The sequence below is a fragment of the Vulpes vulpes genome, chromosome 4 (genome assembly GCF_048418805.1).
Source record: "Vulpes vulpes isolate BD-2025 chromosome 4, VulVul3, whole genome shotgun sequence".
Taxonomy (NCBI): domain Eukaryota; kingdom Metazoa; phylum Chordata; class Mammalia; order Carnivora; family Canidae; genus Vulpes; species Vulpes vulpes.
Window position 1 is genome coordinate 49,258,075 of NC_132783.1, and position 17,386 is coordinate 49,275,460.

Below are 17,386 nucleotides of genomic sequence, written 5' to 3' on the forward strand. Positions count from 1 at the left end.
GGGGAAATAAATTACTTATTTGGACATACTTTTATAGAAAATAACACAGATTTTTTTTAAACAATGAAATTATGTTGAGTCTACTTACTTTGTATTTATTAAACAATGTACAAGGGGCAGCCGTTGCTGTTATAAACTTTGATACTCAATTGGCATCAATAAAAAAAAAAAAAGGCTGTGTTTCTTCCATCTATTAATTCTGCAATTTATTTACCCTGCAGAAAGACTTTTTCAAATTTAAAAACAAGTAGACTTTCCTGAAGAAAAATAATGTTAACAACTTTGAATGTCTTGAAACGGACAATAAAGTAGCATAAACCTAAACTCACAGAAATAGCAAGGGAGAATGCATATTTCCTGCTTTATAGTTATTTAGACAGTAGTCATGTGAGTATTTTGCTGCCTAAAAATATTTCTATTATCACATGATCTTATATGCTGGTTAGAAGAGAAAATAATAACATAAAGAATAATGATAATAGTTACCATTTGATTTTCTAAATAAATGTAATTGTGAAAGGTATTTTACATGCATAATTCCATTTAATATTCACAGAATCACTAGATGGTATGCTTCATAAAGACAGAATCATATCTATCCATTTCTTTATTCATTTCTTTTTTGTGTGTGTGTGATAGTCACAGAGAGAGAGAGAGAGAGAGAGAGAGAGAGAGAGACATAGGCAGAGGGAGAAGCAGGCTCCGTGCACCGGGAGCCCGACGTGGGACTCGATCCCGGGTCTCCAGGATCGCGCCCTGGGCCAAAGGCAGGTGCTAAACCGCTGAGCCACCCAGGGATCCCTATTCATTTCTTTATTCATCAGTGGTCCCCAGTAGTCAGCACTGAGCTTCAACACAGTTGATTCTCAATATTTATTGAACAATTGGATGATCTTTCCTTTGAAGTAGGTTCTTGCTAGACAGCATTATTTCAGTCTGCCAATGCTCCAGTATTGCTAAGTGTACTACATTTGGTCAGCTCTACCCTTGTTTGGCATGGTTACTCTTACTTATGCATACTTACAGTGAGAGAATGCCTGAGGGAGGCCTTTATTATGTATAGCATATTGAGCCTAAAATGTCTATGAAAGTTACTGACAAAAGCACTGTTAATAAAAGTAAAGCCTACAAAAATCTGATTCTCATCTATACAAGTTGAAGGTTGGAAAATATTGCCATTAAACATATCTTAGCACAGTCAGGATTTGTTAAAAGCTCTTCTAAAATTACAGTATCACTTAATAAAATGAAGGATAAAGTAACCTCTAGAAGCCAGAACCACAAGGCTCAGAGCAGACTTACCAGAACGGTCACCACACGTAGAACCACTCCACGCATGTTATTCTCTAGTTTCTTGTCAGTTAGTGACCCATTCAGCCCTGTGACAGGATTCCAGCACCCAAGCTGAAAGGCAAAATAGCTTGGTCACTTTCCTGCCTGAACAACAGTCCACTCCCTAAATCTTTTGAAAAGCTGTGTGATATTTCTTGGAATAACTGGTACATGAAAGGGTTCTGCACGGGTTTTCTTTTCTAATAGCAAACAAAGCAATCAGAAAATCTATTTCTTGCTTTTCAGTACCATTTTATGGCATATTACAGCAGCCAATATGCTTTAGGAGACTCACTAAGGACATGGACTTTAAAAGGAATTATAACACACCAATAATTCAGTTCTGGTAATGCACTGAATTGGAAAGATAATAGCACATATAATTTAGTATAATATCTGTTCTTAATATATCAATTATTGCACAAGCTAGATTTTCTTATACTTTCAATGGTTTTAATTAGATACTTTTATTGGAAAAAACTACAAGATTTTTATAACAGTTATAAGGGTTACTGCTTTTATTTGAGGGGAAAAATCATGTATTTGGCTTTGTTGTTCTCAAGTATTCACAGTACATACAACAATATAATTTGCCTTTTTTGTCAGTGCTATCAATTTCCTTGGAATATTTTGGCAGCAGCCTTTCCCTTCAAGTCTTGCAATGATTCACTGCTCTTTACACTCCAAATACTTGTTTAATTTTACATCCTTATGTAGTTCTTATGTGCTGTAATAACCAGGTCTGAGGGCTACCAGTTTTAAAATCACTGCCTGTAAATCACAACAGGATAAAAACTGATGACTCTCAATTCAGAAATAAGGGGGAAAAAAAGAGATATTGTGACTTGAGTTAGCAGATAACTCAAGTAGCAAAGCTGTAAAGAGCATGCTGTAATGCACATCTTGGGAAGAAATGCCACGCTATTAATTCTGATACTAAATCCATGAGCCTTCACTTTGGGAAACCTATTCCATATTTGTATATTTTAAAAATGTAACAGACCTTTAGTCATATTTGGAGACTGTTCTGATTGACTGAATGGTTTATAGGGACACACCCAGTTACTTGTGCTGCTTCCTCCTGAAGACTGATTTATTTCTTCTTATTGCATTTTGTTTGTGGGTTCCAAAGTTGCAGGTCTCCCTCACAAATAAAAGATGTCCGTGCTTCCAATTAAAACTCAAGTTTCTCTTTGAGTCCCCAAGAGATGTTTAATTAAGGAACCTAAAATGTACCCAATATGTCTTAAGAGATGTTACAATATAAAAAAAGCCAGCTTTTTCTGTATTAAAATAATTTGGAAAGGGCCGCCAATTATAGGTTTTAACTATAAAAGCATATTACATTCATTCATTGATATGTCATTCTTAGTTATCTAAAGAAGTCTAATTAGAACTTAGATCCAATTAGTAAATCCAAACGTGTTGAAAGTCTAATTATCAGAGATATCGTAGTCCTCTTGCCCGATTTAAAATCTTAGGAAATTCTTTTGAGCTTTTGTTGTTTTCTTAGATCAACCAAAGTCCATGCTCAATTACATTCCTATATATATATATATATATATATATAGGCTACCATATATTCCTATATATATATATATATATATATATATATATATATATTTACTAACTTTTTCAAGAAGATTCTATTTCCTTAGACTAAATCCTGGTGGAAAAAGTGGTTTATGACATTAAGTGAAGACCTACTACACTATCCACCTTTTACAGTTGCATTACTTAATTCTAAGCTTAATGAGTAGCTTTTAAGACATTATCTTGTTCAAGGTAAATATGGCTAAGATGCCAAAGTAAATACAAGGATTTAGCATTTTGGTGTATTGACTAGTCAAAATATTTACTACTGGAGTAACAATAAAACTTGCTGAGCAGTTTGTTTCAACAATGCTCTGTACATACATTTAAAAATATATAATTTCCAGCTTCTTAATTATGTCTTCCTTTAAACACAATTAAATATAATCCATGCTCTAAAAATTCTAAGGCACTGAGACATTTAGGACTTTAAAAGAATAATAATAAAACATTTGTCTACAGACCTGAGCAGTAACTTAAACATTTATATACACATATGATGTGTATATATTTGTTTCTTCTCACTTTAAAAAAATATTTGGCCAAATCCTCTCTCATATACGTTACATCATTTTCTCCTCTGCCTGATGGTTTTTCCCATTTCTATTTTCTATCTCTCTTCACTCCCCTTTTCTTGCTATTTGACTCACATGTCCTTTGATCGTAGCACTTGTAAAGTTGTTTCTGTTCATCATAACAGCAGTTGAGATTTTAAGATTGGTAATACCTTTCACTTAATTCAGTTCTTCCTATGTACAAACTCTAACAAAGTTAGCTGAATATTAGCTATGGACACCAAGAGCCAGGAATTTCAGAGACTGAATTTTGAGGTAGAGAAAGTTTAGAATACAGATGATCTAGAAATCTAGAAATAAAATATATCCATTTGTGACATAGCAAAATGAGATATAACAAAGAAATCAGGGCAGCCCAAGTGGCTCAGTGGTTTAGCACTGTCTTCGGTCCAGGGTGTGATCCTGGAGATCCGGGATCGAGTCCCATGTCAGGCTCCCTGCATGGAGCCTGCTTCTCCCTCTGCTTGTGTCTCTGCCTCTCTCTCTCTCTCTCTGTGTCTCATGAATAAATAAACATAATCTTTAAAACAAACAAAAACACAAAGAAATCAATCAGAAATTATAATAATACTTGCTTCTTATATTGAACAGAAGTACTTCTTTTACATTTTTTGGAATAATTTCTAAGTATTAGCCATGATACTGAGCTCCTTATACTTGATCTCATTTAAGCCTTAGAATAACTTTATAAGAATGTGTTGTTACAATCATTATTTTATAAACATAGAAACTAAGAGCTCATCTAAAGTCACATAACTACTAAGAGATGAAACTAGGATTTAAACTATTGCTTTTAAAAGTCCAGATTCAGTGCTTTCAATTGCAGTCCTGTTTTATAGCTTATGATTTTTTTCATAAATATGATCTATTTGAGGTTGGTAGGAAATTTTTATTCCTATTTTTGGTCAAAATATTAAGGCTCAGAATTGTTAAGTAGTTGCCTCAAAATAGCAGCTGGTGAATTCATTTTGGCAAAACAATTGAAAAGGCAAATCATCATCATTTTTATCAAAAAAATCATAACATGTACATAGTGCGTAGTATTAGGCAATCCTCTGAGGTCTTTAATTATAGTAATTAGCTTATCTCTCAAAAGAATATAATGAGAAAGGCAACATTATTATCTCCATTTTACAGAAGGGGAAACTGAGGATTGAAAGGTTGTGCTCCTTCTACTGTGTTATCTTTTTTTTTTTTTTTTTTACCCAAGAGGCATTGAGTAGAATAAGGAAAGTAGAAAAATGAAATGGACAAGAGATTCTCAAAAATATTTCTGGAAGTCTCTACTCTGTGTCACCAAATTACTAAAGATAAGTGTGGGACACATTTCATTTATCTTAAGGTCTGTTGATATTTCTCAAAATGTATACCAAATATAAATAGGGAAATAAACAATAGCAACACAGAGAGAAAATTTTGATTATTCACATCTTTTTGAAGGATTTTTCAAGTTTTAAGATTCCTTAATTTCTGTTCATAGCCACTTATCTCCCCGAGGTTCCCTTTAAGCTTTTCTGTTTGATTGTAATAGCCTCTTCCAATAATAAGCAGTATAAATGAGTTAGGTTCACACATTCAAATTGAATTTGTATCTACAACAGGTCATATTCCTTGCAGCATAGCAAGATTGATAGGTAGGGTGTTTGATTAAAAAAAAAAAAAACCTAGAAGAATTTCATTTAAGTTCAAGTGTGAAGCTTATCTAACAACTTCTTTGGTTTCATTGTTAGAAATTCTATTAACCTGATTTCTCTGGATATGTGGAGAAGGTTGTTTCTGTCTGGTTGTGTTTTTGTTTTTGTTTCTCCACTCCCCCCTTTTTTTTAAACAATGAAGCTAGACACTAATAAAGATAATGCACACAGAATCTTATAATGCTATCTATTCAGCTGAGCACTTTCTAAGTAAAAAATAATAAAAATGACCTCTACAACACATAAGATTTACAGAAAGTCATACTGCTGATGGCAAAACAAGATTCACTATCTCCCATGGTCTGGCAGTCTAGGAAAAATTTGGAGGGATTAAAAAATAAAGACGAATTCAATTTCCTTTCAATTACAGTGTATCGATTTCCTATATTATTTTCTAGTTTATGGCTGAAAGTCACTTTAAAACCTTAAAAATGCTTAATGTTTTAATTGTCCCCTTCATTGAAGCTTTAGCAATAATAATCTTGTAGCTCTCTGTTAAAATCACTGTAATATCTTGTGTTCAACAAAATGGTTGATGTATTTGCATGAGGAGAGTAATATGCTCCTAACATTATACGTTATGTCATTAGTAAATGACCAGGTTTTGGATATTTACCCTTTTCCTTTCAAAATCTCCTCTTTTCATTTGTGTGGGGCTTTAAAGGATGACGTTTGACTACGTTTTGCATCACGATTTTTCAGGCAGTGTTACAATGTCAAAAAAGAGCTGAACTGTTCAACTTTAATTTTACGCCTAATAGTTATACACTTTAATAACAGGAGTCAAGAGAGCTCTTAATTGAATACCAAATGGAATTCCCTACATTTATTAGCTTGTATTCATATGGAACAAAGGAAGCCTGGTTATAGTATCAAAGCTCCAGCTGCAAGACACAAAATATCCACTGCACTGCAAGCTGTGTGCTGCCAGCCACTGCATTTCCTTTATTTGCTTCCTTAGCCTTCAAAGGAAAAAAAGGGAACAATAAGGCAAAGTAGCTGAAAGCTAACCATTTAGCAATGCACAGCATTTATTTGGTAGATATTACTTCTATAATGGGAGAGAAAATGTAAAAAGAAATACATATGGCAAGTTGGCTCAGATACATGTTTTATACAGTTAAATTGGAATGTTTTTCCTTTGATATATACAGGAATGTAGTGTGTCAGTAATTCCTCCAAATATATATATATTTTTTGGTGGTATTTCCACTTTTAAAACAGGTTCAACTTGTAGGACTTGCTCCCTAGGGGATGATTATTTCCTCCTAAGATTCTATTCCTAGAGCTTGGTCATTACTATGAAGTAGTTGATGTTCTTTAGATTATGTGAAATAGCCTTAGCACCTTAGGAAAAAATATCTGTGGAAAAAATTCAGAAAAAAAATCACCTGATTCCACTGCTTACAGCATACATTTCCCCATATTGCTGCTGAAAACAAAATTTCTGTACCATGTAACAATGTACATGTACAATTAGATGAACTTAGCTGATTTTCACAAATGAAGAATAGAAACACAAGAAGCTATATATATGAAAAAATAGCCCAACGATGTTTTATGCCACCTTAATAACCACTCTCAGTTATCATCTGGCATTTAACTGATTTAATAATATTTTACCATTATTACAAGTTTTCCCTTTTATAGTTCTTCTTGGTGTAAAATCACTGTTACACTATATTTAGAGGCAATGTATCAGAGTGGCTAATATCAGAAACTCTAGAATCAGACTGCTTAGGTTCAATCAAGCACCTGCTCTGACTGCTGCTGGGCATGTGTGATTAGGCCTCAGTTTTCTCATCCCTCAAATGGGCATAGTAAAAGTGACTTCCTTGTAGGGTTGGTGGAATTATTAACTGACTTAATATATGTCAAATATTTAAAAGTGTTCTTGGCATATGAAGACTAAAGAAATGTTCATTATTACCATTTTTTAAAAATAAAATTGGCACTCATTACTTGCTCAGCTTCATCATTTGTAGTCACTTACTAGTTTCAGTGAGGAAGCAGGTCTCTAAAACTGTGGTTCTCAACCTTGGCTGCATGTTAGAATAACCTGAAAATTTTTAAAAGTTTTGATGTACCAGCCAAAATAGAGAACAATTAAGTCCAAATCTCCAGGGATGGAATCCAGGCATCAGTAGTATTTACAGCTCTCCAGGTGATTTCAACCTATAGCCAAGATTGCAAAGTACTTCTCTAACACTTGCCTTAATACCCAGGGAGTAGGAGTTCACACAGAATGGCTACTTAACCTTATTGAAGGAAGGCATCATTTTTACCCACTTTCTTTGCAAGAGCTAACTAGGAACACTTCCTCAAATAAGCAAGTAGTTTTATTTTTCTTGTTCTAAATAGGATGGGAGGTTAAAAACTCTGTGAGGCCAGAATGATGCCTACCTTGTCTATTCTTGTATCCGTAGCCCTTATTACAGTAGTGGTATATGGGAACATGATAGGTCCCAATAAATATCTGATAAATTAATGCATTCATTAGAACTCCTGTTGTTCTTTCTTCTCCCTCTTTTTCTCCTCCTCCTCCTTCTTCCTTTTTTTTTTTTTTTTTTTGTCTCTCCAGTTCAAAGTGAATGAAAAAACAAAGCATCCCCTATCTGAGACAATGTCCTGTTATCATATTGTTATCAAACCCTTGCCAATTTTTGGAATTCTTCAGAGTGATTTCCTTCACCCAAATTCTACTAGCTCTCCTTTTCTTTCTGATCAGATTTTTTTTTTCTAGAATATTCTAGCACTTAATGATTACAACCTGATAAAAGTTTCTGGATTTTCTTCTCTTTCATTCTTTGCTACCTCAAGATGTTTTAAAGGTAGAACCTTCATTTTAAAACCACATTAGAGTTCTTTCTTTTCTTGTCCATTAAATAGATAACCACTTAAAGTCAGGGACACCATCTTAACCATCTTTGTGTGCCCAGTGCCTTTTAGTGTTTTGCCTAAGTAAATTATTTATTTTTTTGAAATTACAAGGTTAACACATAGTTACAAAATGTAACATAAAGTATTTCTATTGGACTGTATATCTTTGTTCCAAAACAATCTCAAATCTGAAGTCCAGACATGTCTTTATATTCTACTACCTCTTCAATGTTTCTGCTGATTTCTCAGTCACCTCAATTATTTAAAAGATTAAACTCATAATCAACCTCCTACCATCCATTCTTCCACTAGCCAGAAACTAGCAATCTGTCTGATAACTGCACACATCTAATCCATTGCCAATCTGCCAATTTCATCTCGAAAACCAAACTGTCGAATCCATTTAACTCCGTCTCCTTGCCACCATCCTAGCCCAAGCTAACTTCATTGCTTCTCTTTTACAATCTTCACTCTACCTGTAACAAAAATGTAAATTTAGATATAATGTCGTCTGCCTAAAATCTTTCCACAGTTTTCCATTGTTAGCAAGAGAAAGGTCAAATTTCTAATGTGGCCAACCTAGATCTGTGTGATTCGTCAAATTTTACATTCACAATCTCATGTCACACCACATTCTCTCTCAGTGATTGAACTCCAACCACACTCATCTTCCTTCAGTTTCTTGAGTTAGACATAATCCTCCCATTGTAAGAATTTAAACATTGTTTCTCAAACATAGAGGTAAACCAGAACTAATAGGAAGTGAAAAGCAGAACAAACAGATAAAAACAATATGAGAGCTATATGCCATGCCAATTAAATCAGAATTTCTAGGCATGGGATCCAGGCATCAGTATATTTTAAAATTTCCAAGCAGAGCACCTGGGTGATTTAGGCAATTAATCTCGAGATCAAGCCCCATCACCTTGGCCTCTGCATTCAGCAGGGAATCTGCTTGAGGATTCTCTGTCTCCCTCTCTGTCTGCAACCCCACCCCACTCATACCTACTCTCTCTCTCTCTAAATTAAATAGATCTTAACAGAAAAAGTTTCCAAGATTATTTCTAAGTGTCACCAAATTTGAGAACCAATGGTTTTCATTATATAGTTTTTCTTGAGTGGAAGAATCTAGACACCTGCCATTTTTCAATGAATTACTGAATCCATTCTTATTCATATTTTATTTTATTTTATTTTATTTTTTTTACAGTTTCTTTTTTTTTTTTTTTTAATTAAGTTTTATTGGTGTTCAATTTACCAACATACAGAAAAACACCCAGTGCTCATCCCGTCAAGTGTCCACCTCAGTGCCCGTCACCCATTCCCCTCCAACACCCACCCTCCTCCCCCCTTCCACCACCCCTAGTTCGTTTCCCCGAGTTAGGAGTCTTTATGTTCTGTCTCATATTTTAGATCTCAATGTAAGCGTCTATAGGTTAGTGTAAACCTTCCCTGATTACCTGTCCCCACCCCCAGGTTAGTTCTTGTCCCTCCAAAGTAGTATCATGTCCCTCTCCTTCATAGATTAGCATTTATTGTACTAATTATCTGTAGGTTTCCATGAATTGAGGAAAAATTACTGTTTTTTGTCTCCCCACTATCTTCTTCAATACATAATTCCTGGCACAAAGTGGGACTTCCATTTTTATTGAATACTAAGCAAATTTAGATCATGTTTAAATAGGAAACTTCATACATCTTGCAGTGATTGTTGATTATTTTTTAAACAATGCCTTAAATGAGGATCTCAGTAGATAGTCAAGATGCTATGCTGCCAGCTACTGAATTTTTGTTTGTTTTTGGAACTGTAGATTTGCAACTCTTATTCTTCCTAGGTGGAGAGAGAATAAGCTCTACATGATAAGATCAAGGAATGCTTTTCAGAAGCCTTCAATATGAAGAATGATGACATTACCTAACCCCTAGAGAGTAAAGTAAGTTGTTATTTAGTCTTATCATTTGAACAATTATATATCAACAACAGCAGCAGCAGCAGCAGCAGTAATAGGAGTGAAACATAACCTATGATGGGTGTTTCTTATATTCCAAGACTCATTTTAAGACATGTACCTATACTATCTCACTAAAAGGAGAACTACAACATATCCATGAAATATGAAGTGCTGAAACTTTAGGGGGATAAAATGTTACCAATCTAGGAGGGGAAAGCCCTCTTCATAATGCAAAATCCTCTTGAAGAGTAGCTCCTGGTCAAAAACCTAAGAATGATTTTTTAGGCCTGAAAACAGGCTATTAGGATGGCTTTACCTGACAGGCCTATTGAAGGCAGTTGCAGTCAAGAACTCAGGTCCCTTTGGCTGGCCATATTTTTAGTCAGTATCTGGCTGCTTAACCCAGGAGCCACTTTACCTGGGCATTGGCCTTCCCCCAGGAGTCTCTGCTGAGAGCCCACTGGTTGAGGGAGGGGGCAGCCTTGAAGATACTTACTTGTAGTCTGAGTTTATACCCAGTGCTTTTCCTAGTCTTTCCCTTCTTCCTTTCCTCCCTCCTCACCACTGCACCAGTCCATAAAACTGCAGGGGCCTCAGGGTTTGCTCCCCATTATGTGTTGATACATCTGACTCTCACCTGGTGTCATTCTGCATGAAAATAAGGGGCACTGGGGGAGCCAGAACCTTCCTTCCAACTTGCTTTTCCTAAGTGAATAAAGGCTTAATTGACTTTCATTTTGGCTTGTTTTCTTAATTGACTACTCCCACATCCAGCAGCTCAGCCCTTGACATTGCTTACTTTATAGTGACGTGACAGTTCACATTTATTGAAGACTTCCTACGAGGCAGGTATTGTATCAAAGTCCTGGATATTATTTACTTTTCTGCCTTAATCCTATTAGATGGATACTATTAATTATCCTAATTTTTAACAGATGAAGAAATTGAGGATTAGAGAGATTATTGACCTGTTCCAGATTACTCAGCTCAGAAGTGAAATCATCAGGATTTGAACACAGGCAGTTTAGCACCAGAAACCACTAGGTGATTCTGACCTCAATCAACAGGATAATTTTTCAAGAAAGAATAAAGCAAAGGCACATGGACAGTTCCAATGGTGTTTGAGTGCTCATCTTCTAAGAATTGCTCTATTTGTGTTTTAGGGTCCTCGAAAAACTAGAATTTATTTGCATACCCTCTTTTTTTGCCTCAACTATTCAAGTTGGATTTCTGTCATATGGAACCAAAAGATTTATAGCTAATTACATGGAAGTTGTGCTAGGTTTTGTGAATTTACTCTATAACTACGTCAATGTAGAAAAAGGAAGATATTTTTGAAGTGGGCAAAAAGTAAAGAACATTGGACAATGTGTTTGAAGACCTAGTTTTTATTTCAAATAAGGGATCAGTGTAAATAAATTCTAAACTCTTTTCTCACAACTATTAGTGATTATGTCTATTTCGTGGATAGTTTCTTATTATATGAGCAAAGCAAACTCCAGTATATATATAAAGCCAACAAGGATTACTGATAAAAGGGACACTCATATAACCATTTGTATTGACCTATTAAAATACAACTTCCACAAAGGCAGATGTTTTTGCCTGTTTTATTTACTGAGGGATACCAAGCACCTATATAGTTCACAAATGATAAATATTTATCGATTGAATGAATGGGTCTTATTTTTCTCAAAGAGTAAATTAAATCTCAGTTGCCTAGAGGACTTTGTGGTATGTGGGTTTTATCTCAAGGTAAGAAATAAATCAGCTAATTCTCATAAAATCCTGTCTAGCTTTGTGATTCTATAATTGTTTAATATGACTGGATTCATACCAAGAGTCATTCCTGTGATGAACAAGAGAGGATTACTCATTTAAATTTTCCAAATAACTCTGACCAAAAAAGGTACAATCAGCCATTGCAATCAGTTGATCTGATGCTAAGGCTGACACAATAGTATTGTCTACGTAACCGTGTAATTCTTCCTTTCTGGTTCTCTCTTTATCAGATGCCTGTGCTTATGCTCAAAATGAGGATGGAGTGCTGGGGTTTCATGGATAACTGTGATTCATAAAATGATTGACTATGCCTCTGAGCATTCTTACTAGCTTTGAAAGTAATTGTTATTTCATTGCAAAATATTATAAACATTTATGCAATTGAGACTCCCATAAATCAGGCATGTTTAGAAATGCTAGCATACTTCAAAAAAGAGTTCTTTATGGATTTACATATTTTTCTAATTATTCTTTTTAAATTAATGATACTAAATACTTTCCCCACATACACTTCCACTGGTAATTATTAGCTATAATTACACATGCACGATAAGGATGAGGAAGGGCAGGGGTATTATTTGGAAGAGGTTAGGACTAACTGATCACAATAAGCTGCAAGAGATTTAGCCATAAATAATCAAGTGGACTTTGATGCAATAGTGAGCATAGGTTAAATACATTATATTCCCATCACTCAGCATTTATAATCAAGAAGACATTTATTAAATATCTGCTGTGCTAGTGTGATGGGATACAAGGATGAATAGAAAATTTTCTTTCACCTCCAAGAATTTATCTTTTTGAAATGACAAGGCAGAAACATTTTATAAAGAAAAAAAGTATGGCAAATTCCCCTAGGCAGTATGTTACTAGTTCCTAAAGGAGTGGCATACATAATAAGTACTCGATATTTAAAGAAGAGAGAAATCCATGAGAAAGGATCCAATCTCATCAAAGAAAATGATTTTAAAAAGTGGACCATTGTGTAGTAGACTGTCTGCAAGATGGCCACAGATAATTCGTCTGTGCCTATGCTTGCATACCAATCTTTCATCAAGACATAGAGTCCATTTCTGCTCTCTTGAATCTTAGTTAGCTCTGTGACTTGCTTTTACCAATAAAATTAGGCAGAGGGGATGATAAATGATTTCTGGGCCTGAGACTTAAGAGATCTTACAGTGTTTGTTTTCTCCTTTTTGGAAGCCAAAAACCAAGTAAAAAAAAGCTAGGCTGGAAGACTGAATAATGAGAGACTATGCAGAAAGAAAAAGGAGTCTCATGAATGAAAACTATGGGACCTTAGCCAACACCCAGCATTAATGCCCCAGACATGTGATTTGAAATCATCTTGAATCCCTTGTTTCCGATTGAGCCATCCCAGTCAACACTACATGGAGCAATCTTTCCTGGATACTAGACCTACTGAATCCTTAAAAATAAAAATTTCTGTTTTAAGCCAGTAAATTTTAGGGTGTTTTGTTTTGCAGTAATAAATTATTGAAACACATGGCTTAGGGACAGTTAATTATCACCTTTGCTTCTGAAATTGACTAGACACCTAAGGTTTCTAGAAGGCAGTAGGAAGTCATATATAAATGTATATATATCTTTTTATTTTTATCATAAAGCTTTTTTTTTTCATAAAGCTTTCTTTTTTAAAAAAAGTTTCTCTACTGTAATTCAGAGAGGCATTTCTGTATGCACTTTCATCTTTGCATTACCTGATTGAAACACTTTCAAAATTAACTATACTTTGGAAATTAGGGCAAATTAGATCATGATTTGTTTTCTATGGCTGCTGCAACAACTGCAAAACCAGTAGGTTAAAAGAACAGAAATTTGTTTTCTCACAGTTCCAGAGGAGAGACCTGAAACCAAGGCTTGGCAGGGTCATGTCCTCTTGAAAGGCACTTAGGGAAGACTCTTTCCTTGCTTCTTTCAGCTTCTTGTGGCTCCAGGTATTCCTTGGTTTATGGTTGTTTAACTGGCAGCTCTGCCTCTCTTCACATGGCCATCTCCTTTTCTCTGTTCTTTTAAATCTCTTTCTACCTTCCTCCATAAGAATATTTATTGGATTTATGACTGACCTGGATAATCCATGATGACATCATCTCAAAATCCTTATCTTAATTATATCTGCAAAGACCTTTTCCCCAAATAAGGTCACATTAGTAGGTTCCAGGGGTTAGTCTGTGGATATACTTGTGTTTGGGGGGGTGGGGGCAGGGGAGGAATTAATCTCTACAGATCACAGTTCATAAATTCTCATTTTAGTATCAAACTTTTTATCAAGCCACTTTAGTTAAAACACAATCTCTTTAGGGAAAAGAAGTAGTTTTATGAGATCCATATACACCTGGGACAATTGATTTTTCTACATATACTGATCGATTTAAGTTTCCTCAAATTAGAATTGAAAAAGCACTTGCCAAATAGTGATGAGTTTGCTCTTGCTGCATTTCTCAATTTGATCTGTGGTAGTTATTATTTGAGGCATTATTCTAAGTTTTAGTCACTCACTTGCCTAATTCCTCCAAGAATTTTGTGCTCCTTGATGGTTGGAATAGCTTTTTATTCATTATAAGATCTCTAGCACTTTTGTGTCACTAACATATAGTATATAAGAAATAAATGGTTGTGATCTAAAATATCTTTTTTGTTGTTGCTGTTCTCTATACATTGTCCGCAGTTTAATGGACGTATGAATGTACTTATATCAGCCCTTAGACATATCTGGATACACTTCAAAAATACCTTTTATTTACTATAGATAAAAACAGTAGGAAGAGATCTCTCACTTCTTTCTTCCAATCTATGTTCGGCTTTCTAAAGCCAACTGTAGAAAGTGGAAGCTATTTTGAAAATTTATTAAAATCTAAATTCAATTTTAAGAAGTAACAATTTGGTTATACTAAGAATTACTCTATGGATTCAAACAACTGAAATTTTCAAAATCAAATATACAGAAAATATTCAGATTTAAAATTTTGTCCAAGATAGGAATTTTTTTAAAAAAAAATCTTTATAAGAGTTATTGTATCTTCCATTCATGGAGAGCTTATTGTGCTATTTACATTTATTAATTCATTTAATCTTGATCAACAAGCCCTCTGGGTTATAAACAATTAGGTTAAGCTTATAAAATTACTGAAATTTACTTTTTTTGACCTGAAAATTGAAATTAAATATGTGGGACTAATAGATGTAGAATAATTTAGTCTTAGAGTCTATTCTTGTTCATTTAACACACAAGCAATCAGAAGATTATTCTTTTTTTCCAAAATGCTTTTTAAATGCAAGGTTATTGTAGAAAGTAAAATAGAAACTGGATTTTGAGATTTATTTTGTTTCTTGCAAAGCTGTTTTCAAATCCAGAGGGAAAAGACTCTTGAAACACTTCAAACATCTCAATCCTCAAAAGTGTTATTACAATGTTTTATGCCATCTAACAGCTGGATTGAACATATTTTGAAATATATTTGGGACAGGAGGGCATAAAATGACAAGCACTATTGTGTGAAGTCTAAATTTATTGAACTGAACACTATCAGAGAACCACCTGGACAGGTTAGCACAGGTGACTAGAATATTGTGCTAATGAGAGTAGCATCAAAGTTTAATACTCACATAAAGTAGTTAGTTTGGAGAGCTGAAAAACATTCCTTCCTCCAGAGTCACTCTTTTAACCTCACTCAGCACCCAATGCACATAATTAACCTCACAAGGAAAACTCAAGAGATGTAAACTAACCCATCAGAACTCATCATTACCACAGGAAAACAACTAAAATATGTACCAACTACCATCTTCTAGTCTATGAAATTTGAAATACCAATATATGTCTTTTCAATTTTTATTATGAAAATTTTCAAATATATATATAAAGAGAATTGAATCATGAACCCAAAGTACTCATCATCTTCCTTAAGCAATTATCAATTCATTTTCAATCTTGTTTATCTTACCCTCCATCCTTTTCTGTCACCATTCATTTCAGATTTATTTTGAAACAAATGCCAGATATTGTACAATCTTATTCTTAACTACTTTTTAAATATCTCTGAAAATTAAGAGATCTTTTAAAACACAATCATGATACCAGTACAATGTTCCCTAAAATTGATAATTTCTCAATATTATCAAATGTAATCAGTATTCAAATTGCCCTTATTTCTACAAATTAAGATCCATATTTTACAATAACTAACATATCTTGAGCCTTTTTATTTGAGTTCTCCATTCATTTTCCTTAATTTATTTCCTCAACATATGCGTCAAAAAATTAGTTATATTTTCTGTAGTTTCCCAAAGTCTAGATATTGCTTACTGAATCCTTCCTTCCATGTTACTTAACATGTGCCTTTGTCTGTTGTATTACTTATAAACTGGTAAATCTAGAAGATTGATATAATTCAGCATAATATTTGGCAAGGATTTGTTTTGTGTCCTTTAAACAGAAGGCACCTAGTGCTTGTCTCCTTCTCTCATAATAATATAATCAGCCATTAATGTTCATTTATTACTTTCATGAGTGTTATAGGCTTAATTGCATTCTCCTAAAATTTGCATGTTGGAGTCCAAACCCCCATTACATCAGAATGTAACTATATTTGGAGATAGGGCCTTTATAAAAGAGGTAATTAAGGTTAAATGAGTTCATGTGAATTGTCCCTAATTGAATCAGACTGGTGTCATAAAGGGAAAGGAGATTAGGATATACAGAAAGAGACCAGAGATTTGAGTTTCTGGAGGAAAGACCATGAGAGGACATAGAGAGAAGGTAGCCACCTGAAAGGGGACAGGCTCAGAAGAAACCTGCTAACACCTTGATTTTAGACTACTAGCTTTTAGAAGTATGAGAAAATAAATTTTGATTGTTCAAGCCACACAATGTGTGGTAGTTTACTATTGCAGCCCTAGCAAACTACTATAATTAGTGATGGCAAAATGCCAATGCTTTAATTTTATCATTTCTTCATTTGAGGAGTGTTTAAATAAAATCTTTATTAAGAATTTGGTTAACCTGAGATGGAGCTTGTCTTCACAAAAAAATAAATGGATTTATCCACATCTTAATCTAAAGAAGGTTATATCATGATAATTCATGATTCAAGAGTATTTGGTAGTGAAATAGAAAGTGATCTGGTTTCCTGTCCTCAAATTAACCCTGGAAAAACCACAGAGTGAAACAGGTTGCAGAAACTTACATGATATCACTGTGGGAAACTCTGGGAAGGAGTTGGGTATATTGAAATGGTGTATTGGAGTACACGCAATTGCAGGCTGGGGAGAGGGCCGCAGGGCACAACAATTAACAGATAGATTAGAGCATTTCAAATTTAGCTCTTGCCTCTTCCATGTGTTGACTTGGACTGTCATTGCCTGATCCTTCTCTGTTGAAATCTGATGTAGTTACCCATAGAACTGATTAATTTATTGGGCAGGGGCAGTGGAAAGAACAGCAGAGCAGGACAAAAGTTCTGCTGGAATATGGAATTGAAAAAAAATAGATATAGGCTGACAGGCTTTGCACATTTACTTCTCCACTCTTTCCTTCTCCAGACCTCTGGGGCTATAG

At 34.4% G+C, this 17,386-nt stretch overlaps 1 protein-coding gene across 3 annotated transcripts in view; it reads right to left on the reverse strand.

Annotated features, from left to right (window-relative positions):
• GRID2 (glutamate ionotropic receptor delta type subunit 2) overlaps positions 1 to 17,386 on the reverse strand; it is a 1,472,825-nt gene that overhangs the window by 380,867 nt on the left and 1,074,572 nt on the right. For all 3 annotated transcript variants that reach the window (XM_026015616.2, XM_072755651.1, XM_026015615.2), the window contains exon 9: positions 1,303 to 1,404. In XM_026015616.2, the coding sequence (XP_025871401.1) occupies positions 1,303 to 1,404 (102 nt within the window). The remainder of the gene's footprint in view (positions 1 to 1,302; positions 1,405 to 17,386) is intronic.